Source organism: Psammomys obesus, unplaced genomic scaffold (genome assembly GCF_907164565.1).
Source record: "Psammomys obesus unplaced genomic scaffold, mPsaObe1.curated_primary_1811, whole genome shotgun sequence".
NCBI classification, from domain to species: domain Eukaryota; kingdom Metazoa; phylum Chordata; class Mammalia; order Rodentia; family Muridae; genus Psammomys; species Psammomys obesus.
Window position 1 is genome coordinate 9,047,963 of NW_026585987.1, and position 16,987 is coordinate 9,064,949.

Below are 16,987 nucleotides of genomic sequence, written 5' to 3' on the forward strand. Positions count from 1 at the left end.
ACACAGCTAACGTTGCAAGGAATAAAGAAAAATTAAGGTGGTGGGTAAATCAACATGTAAAGAGTAAATATATGAACATATACATGAACGTGGATTATTAAAGATTCTAGGCTTTCAGCTCTTAGTTAAAGTTAAAGCACACAAGTACACTATGAAAACTGAAAACTTGCTTTTGACAGAGTTCTACTCCTTAGCAGCTCAAGTTGGTCTTGATCAACTAACCTCCATATTCCAAATTCTTGAGTGCTGGGATTAGAGGCCTGTGTCCTGCTGATGATATTTTCATATTTCATACTAACACACAGGGTCTAATTTGGAGGCATATCTACTGAAATGTCTATGGATGAAATAAGACAATCTTTGTTATAACTTTTAGAATAACATAAGAAAGGGAAGTGATGAAGGTACAGATGAAACAGATGAAAGGTGCTCACAACCCTGAAACAGGTATGGGACATTGGACATTACTGTCTCTGTCTTCCGTACACTTAAATGTATTTTATCATACTTACACTTCTGAAAAAAATTAATAATAATTCAATCACAAAAGCTATTGGGCTCTTTAAAGGAACTGATTTAATTCCAAACCTTTTACAGTGTCCTGGGAGAGGTTTTCATAGTGAAGTCATTTGGGGAGATCATTTAAGGCAGTGTGCTCAATCTGTGGGTCAAGACCCTTTGGGGATACAAATCAGATGTTTACATTTGATTCACAACAGTAGTAGCAAAATGACAGTTATGAAGTAGCAATGAAATAATTTTATGGTTGAGGGTCACCACAACACGAGGGACTGTAACAAAGGGTCTCAGCATTAGCAAAGCCGAGAACCATTGATTTAAGATGTTTGAAATGCTTAAAAAGAAAATTCAGTATATTTGTATATGCAAAAATTTGTATATGCAATGTGAAACATCTGAGGAAGGTTCAGTCACTTTAACTTTCAAGCCAACATGTTTCAACCACTTGAAATTGAGTGGTCCAATCCTTAATGAACAATTAAAGCAGCTTCGTGCTTACAAATCTATAATCCCAGTGCTCTGGGGTTCCAAAATTGCTAGGTATAAGCATGGAATGACAAGTTTTACAATAGAAACGTAAGTACTTAATGTAAGTAAGTCCTTCACCTTAGCTTTCAGGGATAGAATTTTCAGGAATAGAATTTTACTGAAAACACGTAAATACTCTGGACATAGAATACACTGGCATTCCACCAAGCAAAATGAATAGTCCTTTTCATGGCAAACAGGGCACAGGGCTTGTGTAATCAGCTCTCGTCTCCCATTGCTTTATTTCTTGAATTCCCTCCCTTCTTCCTTCTTTCCCTCTGATCCTAATCTTCTTTGAGACAGGGTTCCACTACGTAGCTGAAAGGGGCCTAGAACTCTCAACCCCCCCCCCCCCCAAGTTCTGGGATTAAAGGCATGTATCATCACACCTGGGGTATTTCTGCTTGCTCACGTTATCTCCTTTCCTGTTGATACAGCAGTCTCACCCTCTCTGAACACTGTCTGCTCCTCATTCTCCATGATTAGCTCATGCTTCCCTCTACTGGATTAATTCTAGCTCTTAAAAAACCAAATAAACAAAACAAACAAGCAAACTCCCAAAACCCAAAAAACAAAAGACCTGATCCTAGTGTGTGTGAGAAGGCACATGAGTGGAGGTCAAAAGACAGGCTTTGGGGTGGGGTTTGTCCTTCCACCTTTTTGTAGGGGCTGGAGATTGGAATCAGGCGCTCACCCTGTATTCGGGCTTCTTGTCATCCCTTGCTGTAGATCCCTGACCTGAATCTTTCCTAAATAGTGCCTCTTCTGAGAGGTTATTCTCCAGCTCCAAAGCCTGTTCTTTGCTGCTCCTGGGTGCTCTCAGAACACCTATAGAGTGATAACTTATGCTACTTTGTAACTACGGAGTAAGCTCTTGCAGGTCTCTACTTATGACCAGACTGCAAAACTCTTGAGGAAAGAGATTGTCATTTTGTTAATTTGCTGTAAAGACTGTCATTTCGAAAATGCTTTTAGAGTAATTTCTGCCTTGCTAGGTCTGTATTTGTATCTTTAACGAACTGGTGATAAAACAGCAATACTGAGTAAATAACTTTTATCACCAAAATGAATTCTTGCCATTTGTTTAAGAGGATATTAAAAAGTAATAATAAAAAAACTCCTTTGGACATACAGTTTACTTTCTAAAACACCTGGATAACTAATAAATAAATAAATATTAATAAAACAAAGGGTATTAGCTCAACATACTTACTCAAATATTTCCCACCCAGGAAATATGTCATTTGAACATATAGACTCAATATTATGCCATATAAAATTTATTGCCATTTATGTGGGTCTGAGTTTGTGTTCTCTCTCTCTCTCTCTCTCTCTACTATATATATATATATATATATATATATACTATATATAATACTATATATATATAGTATTAAAATAACTATGAAATAGTAACAACAATGGCATTGACAGTGGAGGATAAAATGGACCAAGCTGACGATAAGAAATTAGTGCAAATGTCCTGAAAGGACCCGAGTCCAATTGCCACCAACTGCTCAGTGTTCAAGTCATAGAGAAAAGCTCCACAAAGAGATGAAGAAGAGAACAATGGAGCTAGTCAGAACCAACACCACGGACAACTGAGCAGGAGAGGGGGCAAAGGAAGAGAAACAACAGGAAGCTTATCGGTGGTGATAAGTCCATTGAAGCAGGCTTCTCACTGCAGTTCTTTGTTTTCAATCCACAGCCTGAAGAACTAAATGAAGTTCATTTACTATTGTGCCCATCATGTTAGAGAGCTATTGGGGTGGGGTGGGGCTGTCGCTTAGTGACAGAGTGCCCGCCTAGTGTGTGTGAGGCCCTGGTTCAGTTCCCAGGAAGGTAAAAGCAAAGGAAACAAGCAAAGAAACAAAACCACTGGGGTTCTCTACATCGTGACGTTTAGAGATGTAAAACTCTTGCTTGTTGCCCTGTATTTATGATTTGTAAGTTTAGCTTTTAACCTTTTATTGCTGGATCTTTTTTTGGAAGGAAGACATGATCTAAGTGACTCATAAAAGTGTTTTGTACGGAAATGGACCCCTCATCCTGGAACGTGTCTTTCTATACTTAACCTATGAGAAATTTCAAAACTATGACTCGTCTTAGCCAAAAACTTTCCAAATGGAGTTAGGTAAGGCTAGCTGATGTGCCAAGTCTCAAGTTCTGGAAGATTCGAAGCACTTGTTAATTACAAGATCACACTGGAACATTCTTGTTTAAAACAATCCCTTCTACTAAGGAGAGTGGCTTCAGGAAGAACACTTTGCCCTTTCCTTTTCCAACCTTAGTCACTTCCCATTCTTTATTATTTCTCATTACCTCACTTTTCCTGTCTTATTACTATTAATAACCATGAAATTTGTTTTATATATATAAAAACTCACCCACTGGTTCCATCTGAAAGATCGGCTTTATCGATACAATTCTAATTCCTTTTAAAACAGTATGAAGCAATGTGTTACAGCAAAGGACATTGGCTTGAACATTAATAATGAAAAGCCCAGTCTTTTGATCCACTTCACTTCTTCAAGGTTTCATTACAAGAAAGTGTACTGAGCTGTCTGTGTTCTGACCACTAGGTGGGGAAACAATACAATACACGTAACTTTGCTCCAAAAACTCAGCTTTTGAAATTATTCAAGATTTCTGGTTTCTATTTAGCTTCAGATCTGTCACACTTGCAAGATAAACTGATCTGAATGACATGACTACAAATTACTTTCCTGAATAGCTGCAGAAGCAGGCTGAGCCGGCCCTACATGGTCAAAGTCCATATCTCCAAATTCCTTCCTTGATCCCAGTTGGAGATTCTACTGTGCACTCAGGGAGAGCTCTAACCTTGTCAGTCATTTAGCTCATCCCTTACCAGAATGAAGCTGAGCTAGCCTCTGTTCCCTGAATTCTTCCCTGTCTACAGTCCTGTTTTCCCCTTTATTGGTTACTTCTTAACAGATGTAAACATGTTGTCATTTCCACATGAGCTCAGTGTCATCCTTGCTACGTAGTATACTTGAGGCTAGCCTAGGTTATAGTTACATGAGATCCTTCCTCAAAATGCAGAATCAGGAATAAAAATTCCTTCCGGCCCTATGTCTTTGCTTCACTCCTGAAACAGTGTCTCTGTTGGCTCTTTCCAATTCCAGTGTGTGTGTGTGTGTGTGTGTGTGTGTGTGTGCCAGTAGTTGAAGTCAGGTCTCTTCCCCTATCACTTTACACTTTATATTTTGAGGCAAGGTGCCTCTCACTGATTTCCAAGGCTGTCATTTGGCTACACTGGCTTGGCCAGTGAGCCTCGGGACTCTACCTGTCTCTACCATACCCACAACCCTCCACTTCCTCAGCACTGGCATCACAGACACATGCTTCACATCATTTTTTAACACATGTGATGGGGCAAAACTAGGGTCCTCTTGCATGGGTGGCAGCACTTCCTATTTGCTAAGACCAAAGGCTTTGGAGCCACACATGATTGTTGTGAATTTTATAAACAAGTCCAAATTCTGCCCTTCAAAACCTATTCGCAGTGCAGCTCTTTCTTGCCGCCTCCAGCGAGGACAGCCCATCTTGGTTAGACCGTCTCAATCGCTTGCTTGATTTCTGCCACTTTTAACTGCTTCTAACGCTGCCTGACATTTGCCCATCGACTTGAAGTGACTCTAATGAAACACACGCCAAAGAGACTTGGTGCTGTGCTCCAACAATCAGGGGTTCTCATCCAACTTATGGTGACAGTTACAGACTGTCACAACACATGGGGCCCTACAGTAGCAGACCCTTATCCCATTGCTTCCTCTCTTGCGGCTTTTAGTGCAGTCTTGCTAACCTCTTCCTTAGACTTTGGACTCTTTAGACCTCTATTCTCTCTGTTCTCTGCCTAGAACAGTCCCCTCCCACACAGCTTTACGCCTAACTCCCAGTTTCCTTGCATCTTTGCTACCCCACCTCTCCGTTTAAAGTTGTAACAATATGCTCTTTGTATACCGTTCACATTTTACCCAACCCTGCGCTTTTCCCTCTCAGCCTTGGCCACTGCAGTGACTTCTGCCTGCTTGTCTGTTCCTCTTTCTCCTGCCCTTGTCTTAAACAGAGGCAGACATCTCTGTTTTGTGCCTAGTATTCCCTGAAATCCAATTGAAAAGACACAAAGACGTGACTAAAACTTTCTTGAGTGACTTTTGTGTTGTTTTTTGGGTTTTGTTTTTTTTTGATACAGGGTTTCTCTGTATAGCTTTGGCTGTCACTTTGTAGACCAGGCTGGCCTCGGACTCAAAAGAGCTGCCTGCCTCTGCCTTCCTGAGTCCTGGGATTAAAGGCCTATGCTACCATGTCTGGCTTTTAATGACTATTTTAAAAGCCTAGTAGGCTTTGACTTGAGAATGGCCTTTGAGCGTGGGAGGAGAACACACCCACAGGGACATTCTGAAGGGCAGGTCAAGAAACAGAGAGACACCTGCATCTTCTACTTTTCTACCCAGAATCTAACCCATAAATTTCCTATAAGCTCTTGAGCATGAGTATAACTGTCTATTTTGCTTTCGATTCCTCCATGTATTTATCAAACTTCCCCTTCCATGGGGGAAAATTTCTAAGCTAGATATTTCCTCATTGTGAAATTTACTGATGGGAACTTTGAGACTGTTGATGCTTTCTCTCTGGAAGAGACAAACTAGCTTCTAGATGTCCTTGATTTTCACACTTTTCTCTTTTTCCGCACATGATAATTAGCTTTTACAATACTCCAAGCATAGATTTTCCAGGTAATGTAAAACACCCAGTTTTTGTTCTTTCTATTTTTCCTCTAAGTACATGTATTTTATGAAGGTGACAGATCATAGATGAGTCACTTTCTAAGAGGAGCCCTTAATGAAAGGACCACAGAAACGAGGCAAAGTTTATCTCTACCAGTGGACTTTGTAAATAACGGATGGGAATGCTGTTGCCAAAGGAATCTGAGCCCTTTGCCTTCCTTGCGATTCCTTCAGAACTGGCATATTCACCAGCATCCATGCTGTGGCACTGCTTTGAAATCCTTTCTTCCTTCTACACCCTACTGAGGAGCCTCATCCTCATCTAGGGATGAGGTTTTCAGATAGTCAACCCAGCAGGCCCAGATATGTCATGTTTTAAAGAATGTGCTGCCAAGGCTGGTCTGTGACTTAAAGAGGAACACATTTTCTCTGTAACTCTGCACTGCGGTGAAAGCAGCCTGGTTGATAAAAGCGTTTTGCTCTGAGACTTTATCAGCAATGTGACTTATCTGAATGCTGGCTTTCCTTCTAGGTTCCTGGTCTTCTGGAAGCTGCCAGGCCCAAGGAACCTATGAGACAGTTCTTCTGTTCCTTGTGGAAACTTTAACTTCTACCACTGGCCAACTTCTGGAAGCTGCCTGAGACACCCAGAGCATTTTCATAGCCACGTCTCTGTAGGCCCTTCTCAGGCTCCTGGACTTGCCTGTGTTTGGACAGCTCCACCTGCTGGCTGCTCCTGCTCCCTTTTTACTTAATTTTATCCCAGTCTCTCCTGTTATTGTGGCCTGAGGCCTGTGAGTCCTTTTACTGAGTCGTTGACATATGGGTGGTTCAGAGGACTCCTGAAGCAGTAGATACAGTATGAAATACCCTTTCTTTTCCTAATGTCCCTAATGAAATGATAACAGGTCTCCAAGTCTTACCAATTTTCAGAATTCATGTTTGAGCCATTTGTGAAGATTTCATACTAAAACCTTGCTGTACACAGAGGGCTCGCTGAAGCTGCTGTGTAGGACAGGGCTTTAATCACGAAGTTTAGAAGTGCTAGGGTCCTGGGCCACGGTGGTGGTACATGCCATCAATCTCAGCGCTTGAAAGGCAGAGGAAGCAGGATCTTCCTATGGTCAAAGTTAGCCTGGAGTACATAGTTTCCTAGGCCAGCCAAGGATGTACAGTGAGGGCCTATCTCAGATGAAAACAAAACAAAACAAAAACAAAACCCCCAAACAAACAAACAAACAAACAAAGCACAACTAAAATGTGAAATAAAAATAAATATATGAAAAAGAGAAACTCTGAGATCCAAATTTAATGGGTTAAATTTACCAGAGGTTAAAAAAAAAACTAAGAATAAGAAATATGATTTTATACATGTGAAAAGAAGTAATTTAGATGTAAATTAATTGTTTAAGAGAACATATATAGGTTATTTTAATTAGTCTAATATTTATTTAGCCTTAATGTAGTAGTAGGCAAATGTCACACTTTGATTTAGTAGCAAAACTTCCCAAAGTAGTCACAGTGTGTTTGGGTCTTCAAACAAACACCCGTAGACTATAGCCTCAAATGCCTGGAAGAGTCTAATGTTAATACGCATACACAAAGCGGCCCACGTAGAAGATAGGACCCGCCAAACTGCACATACATCCTTAGTTACCAATTTTAAACTCCTGTGGAAGTATTATTAAGTTAAAGAGAATCATGGGTAACTCATCATAAACAGGCTTTCAATCGCTGCTCTAAGTCGTAACTGTGAATCACGTAAGGAGATGTCAAAGGAAGATTTTGTAATTAACAAGTTCTACTATGTGGTTTATAGACAAAACACCAACACATGGTGAAGGAGATAAGGTGAAATCAAATTACACTATTATAATGGAATATCACTGCACTGTACTGGCTAGTTTGGGGTCAACTTGACACAAGCTGGAGTCATCATAGAAGAGGGGATCTCAATTGAGGAAATGCCTCCATACGATCCTGCTATACAACATCGTTTTCGGTGAATGATCAGTGGGAGAGGGCCCAGCCATTGTGGATGGTGCCATCCCTGGGCTGGAGGTCCTGAGCTGTATAAGAAAGCAGGCTGAGCAAGCCCTGGGTAGCAAGTAAACAGCACCATTTTAAGGCCTGTGCATCAGCTTCTGCTTCCAGCCTCCTGCCCTGGGTGAGTTCCTGTCTTCAAGACTCTTGATGGTGAACTCTTATGTGGAACTGCTATCAGCACCAGGATGCTGGAGCGTTGCTGTAACAGACTCGGCCACGTTATTTTGGGGAGGGTTGTAAAAGGACTTCAGAATTTTGAGCTAGAAAAGTCATTGAGTGTTGAAAGCTCAGAGCTGTTCTGTGGGAGCTTTGAAGATAAGAATGTACAGGAAATGAGATACAGGAGGGAGGATGGGACTGGGAGAAGAGGGGGGAGGGGCCTGTGGCCTATATGTAAATTGAATTAATTAAAAAAAATGTTGAGATCAGTGCGGACAATGGAAGCCTAGCTTGTGAAGTTTCTGAGGAAAGCAAAGACTCTACTGGGCTTTTTGTGTTTAGAACCTGTAGTTTAGGTTTTCTGGAGCTGAAGAATCAGCTGTGATTAATAAGACACCAAAACTACTAAAGCTAATCCTTTGCGTTGCTGGGATGCTTGATGTTGCTCAGCTGGAGGCGAGAAACTAAGTGATCAAGAAGCATCACTGAGGTGACATCTTTTGGAAAGTGTTTTCTGAGAGTCAGCACACAGAAGGCCAAGGTTGTGCCTCATGCTGGCAGCTGAACCCAGTAGTGTGAGTCACTCGGGTGCAGCTGGCTTTGAAGGTGTGAAGGGGTCATGGAGACCGACTGAGGCGCGCCACTGTGTGGAGGGGCTGGAGTTCCTGAAGAGAGCCCAGGAGAGGTTACTGGTGACAGTGCAGCCCAGTTGCAGCAAAGGACTCCAAGAAGTTTTGGAGATGTCAGTGCCATGGGATGAGCACCAAGAACAGCAGCAGCAGTGGACTGGAGCCAGCCAGTGCCTAGAAGACAAGCTGTGTGTGCCGCAGTGGGCAGATCTGGAGAAGGGGCCATGCCCAGAAGACTGTGAGTGAATATCAGACAGTGGGACATGGAGTTATTTATAGGGCTGGAGTTTGGTTCAGACTGTGAGCGTGCCCTGGCTGGCTCTTCTCTCTTGAAGTAAGAAAGCAGGCAACGTAATTCTGATTTTTACAAGGATCCCACAGTTGAGAGATCTCAAACTTTAAAAGGAGCCTGTTCTGCCTGTCAACTAAAGTACCGCAGACGCTTTCCATAGACCATTCGCTTAGCACCCAGCCATGCATTTGGAAATCCCGGGCAAGACGCTGGTGATGAAATTGTAAGATGATCCTTTACTTACTTGAGGTCAAGGGAGGGCTTAATGTTTCTGGGGGGCAGGCTGGGGACTGGCGGTTGTGTTGGATGAGGCGCTGGAGGTGGTGGCAGAGAGGTTGTCGCGTAAGGCGTCTGGCTTTTGCTGGTACCTAAGAAGCAAAAGGATGGTAAATTTAGACACATCTTCAAAGCATAAGGACTTACTATTCCAAACACGCAGAAACAATTTTCAACAGAATATTAGAAATATGACCCTTGTTGAATGAATGCTTTAAAGTGTCTAATATTTTAGCAAAGTTCCTTTTCTGAGTATTTTATAAACCTTCGTTTTAACGTTCTTGATTTTGTGAACAATTGTACATCAACTTTATATCACATTCTTCATGATTGTGCAAATGCACTTAATTTTTCCATTGGGTCTGTATTTTAGAGCAAAAAGGTCTAGTATTCAATCTACTCTCACACTTTTGTTTTTGACAAGCTCTTTAAACTTTTAACAAATTATATTTTGTTTATGTTATGTTCTTTTTAAGTCTGGAAGCCTATTAAATCATCCCACAAGTAAATTATATACAGTGTTAAAACTATACTGTAGATAGTAAGAAAATTGAAGCTTGACTCACCTATATTCTCATGACCTAGCAATGACTACTGAATTGCATGCATTTTTGAGCATTTTGATGCAAATGTATGACATCTCTCCATCCCAGTATTGTTTCTGTTCATTTTCTCTAATGTGACTCTGTTGCCCTTTTAATTAATTAATTACTTTTTGATACAGAGTTTTTCTGGGTAGTCCTGACTGTCCTGGGCTCGCTTAGTAGCTCAGGTTGGCCTCGAACCCAGCTCTCTGTTACTTTTAAATTCTGCAACGTGGTACTAATGCTGAGATTTCTCTTTGGCAGCCTCATGGCTCTGATATACTGAGAGAATATTCTTCGGGGAAGAGCTGAATTACATGGGAGTAAATCTTGGCTTGGATCGGTTATTTTCTAGTGTCTTTTATAAAATGGAGCTAACAATGATGTCACCTTAGATGGGTATTCTCTTCAGCTCTACAATATAAGGTGACCAATAAACGTATCATCAATATGTAAGTACAAAGCACTGACAATAGTGTCTGGTCGATAGTTAAGCTTAGTGTTTTGTTTTTTATTTAACAAGTATCTATAGAATTCCTACAATATGCCAAGTTCTGTTCTAGGTACTAGGAACACAGCAGAGATAAATCAGCAATTTCTGAGAAAATATATTATACTTAAGTAATGCAATCTGCAATACGATCTGTCATATAAATTGTGAGTTGTACAATGAGAGGTGGGAATAGTGTGTAACTGGATGTGATGGCCATTCTCTTCAGCTCTACAGTTAATGACCTGACCATGGTATACTGGAATTGGACCATATAAGCAATTTTTTTTTCATAGAAATTGAAAACACCAGGCTTCATTCATTATTTTTTCCACTATGTAGAGAAGATGCTGACAATGCAGATTAGACTCACGTGTACCACTCTCTAGTTGTCATATTATGAATAGTGTAAAATCAGGGAAATATTCCTAGTGCTTAGCCAAATATTTATAGTTACTTTCCAACTCAGCAAAACACTCGCTTCATTCACGAATGAATGCAGCTCGGATAAGGAACTTTTACTACCTTTGTTTACTGATTAACTGAAAATATCAATCAACATTTAGGTTAGGGCTGCATTAATTCATTGATTTCAACTATAAATTGGCTACCGGATACAACAATTGGCGATAGGGGATTTTAAGCAACAACTATTTATTTTGCTATCTCTAGGTTATGTGCTCTTCTGCCTTCTACTGGTAACGCTTACTGCATGCACGTAAGCGCACCGGCACACACACGCCCCCTGTCCCCCATGTTATCATCAGTTTCTCGTGAGAACTGGTGCTTGAACATTTGCCAGCATGGTGCCAAAATTTTTTACTTCCCCATGGGGGAGGACAATTGCCTCAGCATCTTCCCTTCTTGCATTCACTCTTTTCCTGTTGCCCAATTCTCCATTTACTTTCTGACTTGATATTTTATGCTTTAAAAACGTTAGGCCATCTAGTTTCTTTGAATATGGGGTTTGTGTCTCTTACCTCCCTTGCTTTGGGCTGACCATTTTGAGACAGAAAGAGGATACCACTTCGGAAAATGTGTTAATTTTATACAAGTTAAACACTGGTGCAGTTTTCCATGTTTATAGCTATGTTTCTTTTAAAGTGCTTAATCCATTCAGTTATTTATATTTTATATAATATTTGCTTGCTCTTATCCACTTAAATGGTGCCTTTATCAGGAATATTAACCTTGGGGCTAGAGAGACGGCTCAGTGGCTAGCAGTGTGCGCTGCTCCTGTAGATGAATCTAGTTCCTAGCACTTAGATCAGGGCAGCTCACAACCACTTGGAACACCAGATCCAGGGGACCTAACAGCCTCTTCTAGACTCTGTTGGAGTAGCGCGCGCACACACACACACACACACACACACACACACACACACACATACACACACAGACACACAAACTAAAAATAAAATAAAAAATTAAAAAGAATAGTAATCTTTTTTTTGCTTCTCTCCTGGCCAAAGTGACAACTGAATCTAATTTTGCTAATTTAGCTTTTGTCTCTTTACATTTGAAAAAAAAAAACAGCCAAAACCTACCTCACCAGTAAAGATATCTGAACAGCCTTTGACAAGAACACAGCATTACATCAGTTTGAAAGTATGTAAGCGACCAACCAATGTGGTACTTGTCTCTTAACGAATACTCTTATAGGTCCAATGTGGTCCATGCAGCCTGGTATTGACTGACATGCTATTTTATGACCCACAACTGTGCTTATTAATTTGAAATGCCTCTTTCACCAGAGCATACATATTAGATTATTGGGCAGATGAAAAGATGTTTTTGCTATTTTGATTTATAAATAAGAGATTTGCAGCCAAAAAGAATAAGCTGCTGTGAGTGAATGTTAATAAACCATTGACTACATACAACGATGCAATGTGTATTAACCATCTGTGACTTATATTTTATGGAAAAAAAAGTTTGGCAAGCAGGAGCCATTAGCATATGAGGTGAACTTAGGACTGGAAGGAAGAAATTACGGACAAGGGCTAGGCAATGTCAAGTCTCGTGGATCGGAAGCACTGAGACCTCTCTGCCTGCACCAGGCTGGTGGAGCTGCATCAGTGGCCTGGTGGACACCCCCTGTCCTGCTTTCCTGTCACCACATGCTGTTCATTAGTTACAATAGCCAGAGTCATTTCGGAAGGGTGTGCTTGCTTTTTCCATTGAGCTTGGAACAGACGGGGGTGAGTTTCAGTTGCTAGCAATCTTGTGTGCCACCCAGACAGGGCTTGCCTGAGAGTGCACCAAGGCCAGAGCAGGGCAGGACTCGGAGACAGAAAGGAAAAGACTGGGTTTGAAATAAAGATGGCCATTGGGAAAGGGTTAAAAATGAACTGTAAGACTTAACAGAGTACCAAATTAACTGTTAACTGGTCCTGTCCTTCACCATCCATTCAAGTCTTCATGCGATACGCTAGGAGGTCGTAGTGAAGTATTTCGCTGTGCAAAGTCTATGGTCACCTTCAAATACTGCAAAAGTTCATTTGCATGTATGAAAAATGATTCTAAAGCAAAGCATCTTTTTCTCCTGGGACAAAGAAACAAGAAGACTAACCTCTCTCTCTCTATATATACATATACATATCAGATATACATGAATACATAGGAGCACCTTCCCAACACACAGTGTGTAATATGACCTACGGCCTGCCCTGGAACCTGGTTCTGTTGCGTGGCCTATGCGGGAAACACTGAGAAGCCTCTGACAGTATGAAATAAGACTAGTTAATTTGCATTTCTATACTTGAGGCTAAGGACTTTGACCTTGCTTATGAGATGTTCCGTCTGTGTGAGCATGCACATCTCTTTATTAATTTGTAAAAAAAAAAAAAAAAAAAAAAGCTTTGTATTTTGATAAGCAGCCGCAGAAGCACATTTTCCCTTTATGATTTTATTTCATAGACTAAAACATCATACAGAATATAGGCACATAGGCAGATCCTGCTGTGCATCTCAAAGCACTCTTAAAACATTTAGAGTACTCTCAGCAGCCTTCAGGGGTATACGGTCTTGAGTTTGGTTTCACAATATTTTTGCTTGCCTTAATTCAATGTCTTCTGTTCTGACCTTCAAAGGATTTGTAAACTGGGGTGCATGGGAAATTTTGCAAACCCATTTAGTTGAAAACAAAACACGGGATCTGTATTAGTAAGAAAGCTTTTGATGTGAAAGCCAAGTGCCAAGAAAATGTGAGGCAGTTTGAACAGTCCATCAAAATGGAAAGATCAGTAATACTGAAACATGAGAGCCACAGAGGTAGTCAAAGCCAAAATTAGGATGGAGGTGAAGAGGTAGAGATAAAAATGATTCTCATGATAAATGAGAGGAAAGAAAGCGAACTCTTCAGTCACATCTCTAGCTCCTCATCTTATCTGTGACTTTAACATCTGGAGCAGTAGATATCAAACTTTCTAATGCTGTGACCCTTTAATACAGCTCCTCATGCTGTAGTGACCTCCAAACATAAAATTGTTTCATTGCTACATTACAATTGTAAATTGTAATGTAAATATCTGATATGCAGGATATCTGATATGTGACCCCTGTGAAAGGGCCATTCAGCCCCCAAAGGGATTGGGACCCACAGGTTGAGAATCACTGATCTAGAGAGTTGAATTATTGCTTTGCATTTTTAAATACTCAAAATTTATTTATTTATATTTGTGAAGATGCCATTTCACCTATGTGGAAGTCAGAGAACAGCTTGCAAGAGTTAGTTCTCTCTTTTGTTATGTAGGTAGGTCTCAGGGACCAAACTTGCGTCCTCAGGCTTGAAGGCTAGTGCTTTCTCCTGATGAACCATTTTGACGGCCATCCTTTTAAATTTTTATTTTATTTTTATTAATTACAGTTTATTCACTTTGTATCCCAGTTGAAGCCCCCTCCCCCACTCTGTTCTAATCCCACCCTCCCTTCCTCCCTCTTCTTCTCCTATGCCCCTCCCCAAGTCCAATGATTGGCGAGGTCCTCCTCCCCCTCCATCTGACCCTAGTCTACCAGGTCTCATCAGGACTGGCTGTATTGTCTTCCTATGTGGACTGGTAAGGCTGCTCCCATGTCAGGTGGAGGTGATCAAAGAGTCAGCCAACGATTTCATGGTAGAGACAGTCCATGTTCCTATTATTGGGGAACCCTCTTGGACACTGAGCTGCCATGGGCTACATCTGTGCAGGGGTTCTAGATTATTTCAATGCATGGTCCTTGTTTGGAGTATCAGTCTCAGAAATGACCCAGGTTTTTTGGTTCTGTTTCTCTCCTTGTGGAGCTCCTGCCCCCTCCAGGTGTTTCTATCTCCCCCTTCTTCCATAAGATTCCCTGCGCTCTGCCCAAAGTTTGGCTACGAGTCTCAGCATCTGCTTTAATACTCTGCTGGGTAGAGTCTTTCAGGTGACCTCTGTGGTAGGCTCCTGTCCTGTTCCCTGTTTTATCCCTCTTCTGATATCTGTCCTGTTTGCCTTTCTGAATGAAGATTGATCATCTTACCCAGGGTCCTCCTTGATTATCTTTCTTAGGTGTACAGATTTTAGTATCCTATTTCATATGTCTTAATATCTACTTATAAGTGAGTGTATACTATGAGTGTCTTTCTGCTTCTGGGATACCTCACTCAGGATGATCTTTTCTATTTCCCACCATTTGCCTGCAAATTTCATGATTTCCTTGCTTTTAATTGCTGATTAGTATTCCATTGTGTAAATGTACCACAATTTCGGTATCCATTCCTCAACTGAGGGACATCTGAGTTTTTTTTTTTTCTTCCAGCTTTTGGCTATTACAAATAAAGCTGCTATGAACATGGTTGAGCAAAACGACAACCTAGAGATTGGGAAAGGATCTTCACCAACCCTATATTTGACAGAAGGCTAATATCCAAAATATAAAAAGAACTCAAGAAGTTAAACAGAAACAAATCAAGTAATCCAATTTAAAAAGGGGATACAGAGCTAAACAGAATTCTCAATAGAGGAACCTTGAATGGCAGAGAAACACTTAAAGAAATGCTCAACATCCTTAGTCATCAGGGAAATGCAAATCAAAACAACCCTGAGATTTCACCTTACACCCATCAGAATGGCTAAGATCAAAAACTCAAGTGACAAAACATGCTGGAGAGGATATGGAGAAAGAGGAACACTACTCTATTGCTGGTGGGAATGTAAAATTGTACAACCACTTTGGAAATTAATCTGGTGCTTTCTCAGACAATTAGGAATAGTGCTACCTTAAGATCGAGCTATACCACTCCTAGGCATATATCCAAAAGTTGCTCAAGTACACAACAAGGACATCTTTTTTTTTTTTTTGTTAACTTTTAAAAATTTCCTTTTTTAATAACAACTCTATTGGCTATTTAATTATATGTAACTATAAAGGAAACTATTTTTACTAGTGATTTTATTTTTAATATATATATAAGCTAACATGAATTTCAAATTTTACAGTAATTTAATAAGAATTTGATGAATTTTTACATCTTGCCCATTTTAAAAAGGATGATAAATATTAATTATTTATCATTTATATTATTATAATATTAATATTATAATATTAATTACTTATCATTATATTATTTAGCTGACGTTTAACATTTTCACAGATAGGTAACAACTGCACATGTGATATTTTGACACATTGTATTCATTATATTAATACAAACAGGATATTTAGGTCATCTCTGATCTCACACATCTATTAGTCTTTGTAATAATCATCCCTTTTGTTATTTTGATGTGCCGGACACAGTGTTTTAAACAGCCCTTTCTGTGGAACAGAGCACAAGCGCTCACTCCTCCTCACCTGGTGAGTCCCGGCATATCTGCAGCCCCTGTCGTCATTATGCCCAGTCTAGAGCCACCAGTAACCACTATTTTATTTTCTACTTCAACAAGCTCAACTCTTGACACACTGTTTTCTTCTGAGTAGCCCTGGCTATCCCAGAACTCAATATGTAGGTCAAACTTGCCTCGAACTCAAAGATCCACCTGCCTCTGCCTCCTGAGTGACACTTTTCCTTTTTTAAAGGAAGAGGATATTCCACAAAGAAAATGTTTATTAAGGTAATTTGCCTGACTTGTGGTTTGTCTAGGAAGGTTCTCTATTCCTACTACAACTGTGAGGTTTTAACAGGGACAGATTAGGTCATCAGACCCTAGGCTTTGGGGAGAAGACCGGAAGGACCAGCTAAGAAGAGAGAGCCTTCCTCTAGGCCCGGACAAAGTAGGTATTTTCAGGTACAACTCCAAAGAAACACACATGAAGGGAAAACAAACTCTTATAGGTAAGAGTTAATCACGGTGGCAGACTGGACAGAGAGAATGGACTCAGCTGAAAAGTGTTTGCTACTTCTGCTGTGAAAATGACTGCTGTTGCCATTGCTCTTTTTGGAAGTCTAACTCTGTAGAAAGGAAGGGCCCTGAGTCATAAGACACCACGAAAGCCCAAGTTGATAAGTAAAGGCCTAGAGAAGAGAATGATAGGGTAGACAGAGAAGAGAGGATCAAAGTACCAAGGAGTAGTGCAGTGCAGGAGGAGGAGCAGTGCAGGAGGAGGAGCAGTGCAGGAGGAGGAGGAGCAGTGCAGGAGGAGGAGCAGTGCAGGAGGAGGAGCAGTGCAGGAGGAGGAGGAGCAGTGCAGGAGGAGGAGCAGTGCAGGAGGAGGAGCAGTGCAGGAGGAGGAGGAGCAGTGCTCCTCCTCCT

The 16,987-nt window shown here is 40.7% G+C and overlaps 1 protein-coding gene across 1 annotated transcript in view; it reads right to left on the bottom strand.

Annotated features, from left to right (window-relative positions):
- The window catches only part of Fyb1 (FYN binding protein 1), a 139,097-nt gene that overhangs the window by 36,127 nt on the left and 85,983 nt on the right, over nt 1-16,987 (bottom strand). The window contains exon 3 of the mRNA XM_055601147.1: nt 9,169-9,292. Within this exon, the coding sequence (XP_055457122.1) occupies nt 9,169-9,292 (124 nt within the window). The remainder of the gene's footprint in view (nt 1-9,168; nt 9,293-16,987) is intronic.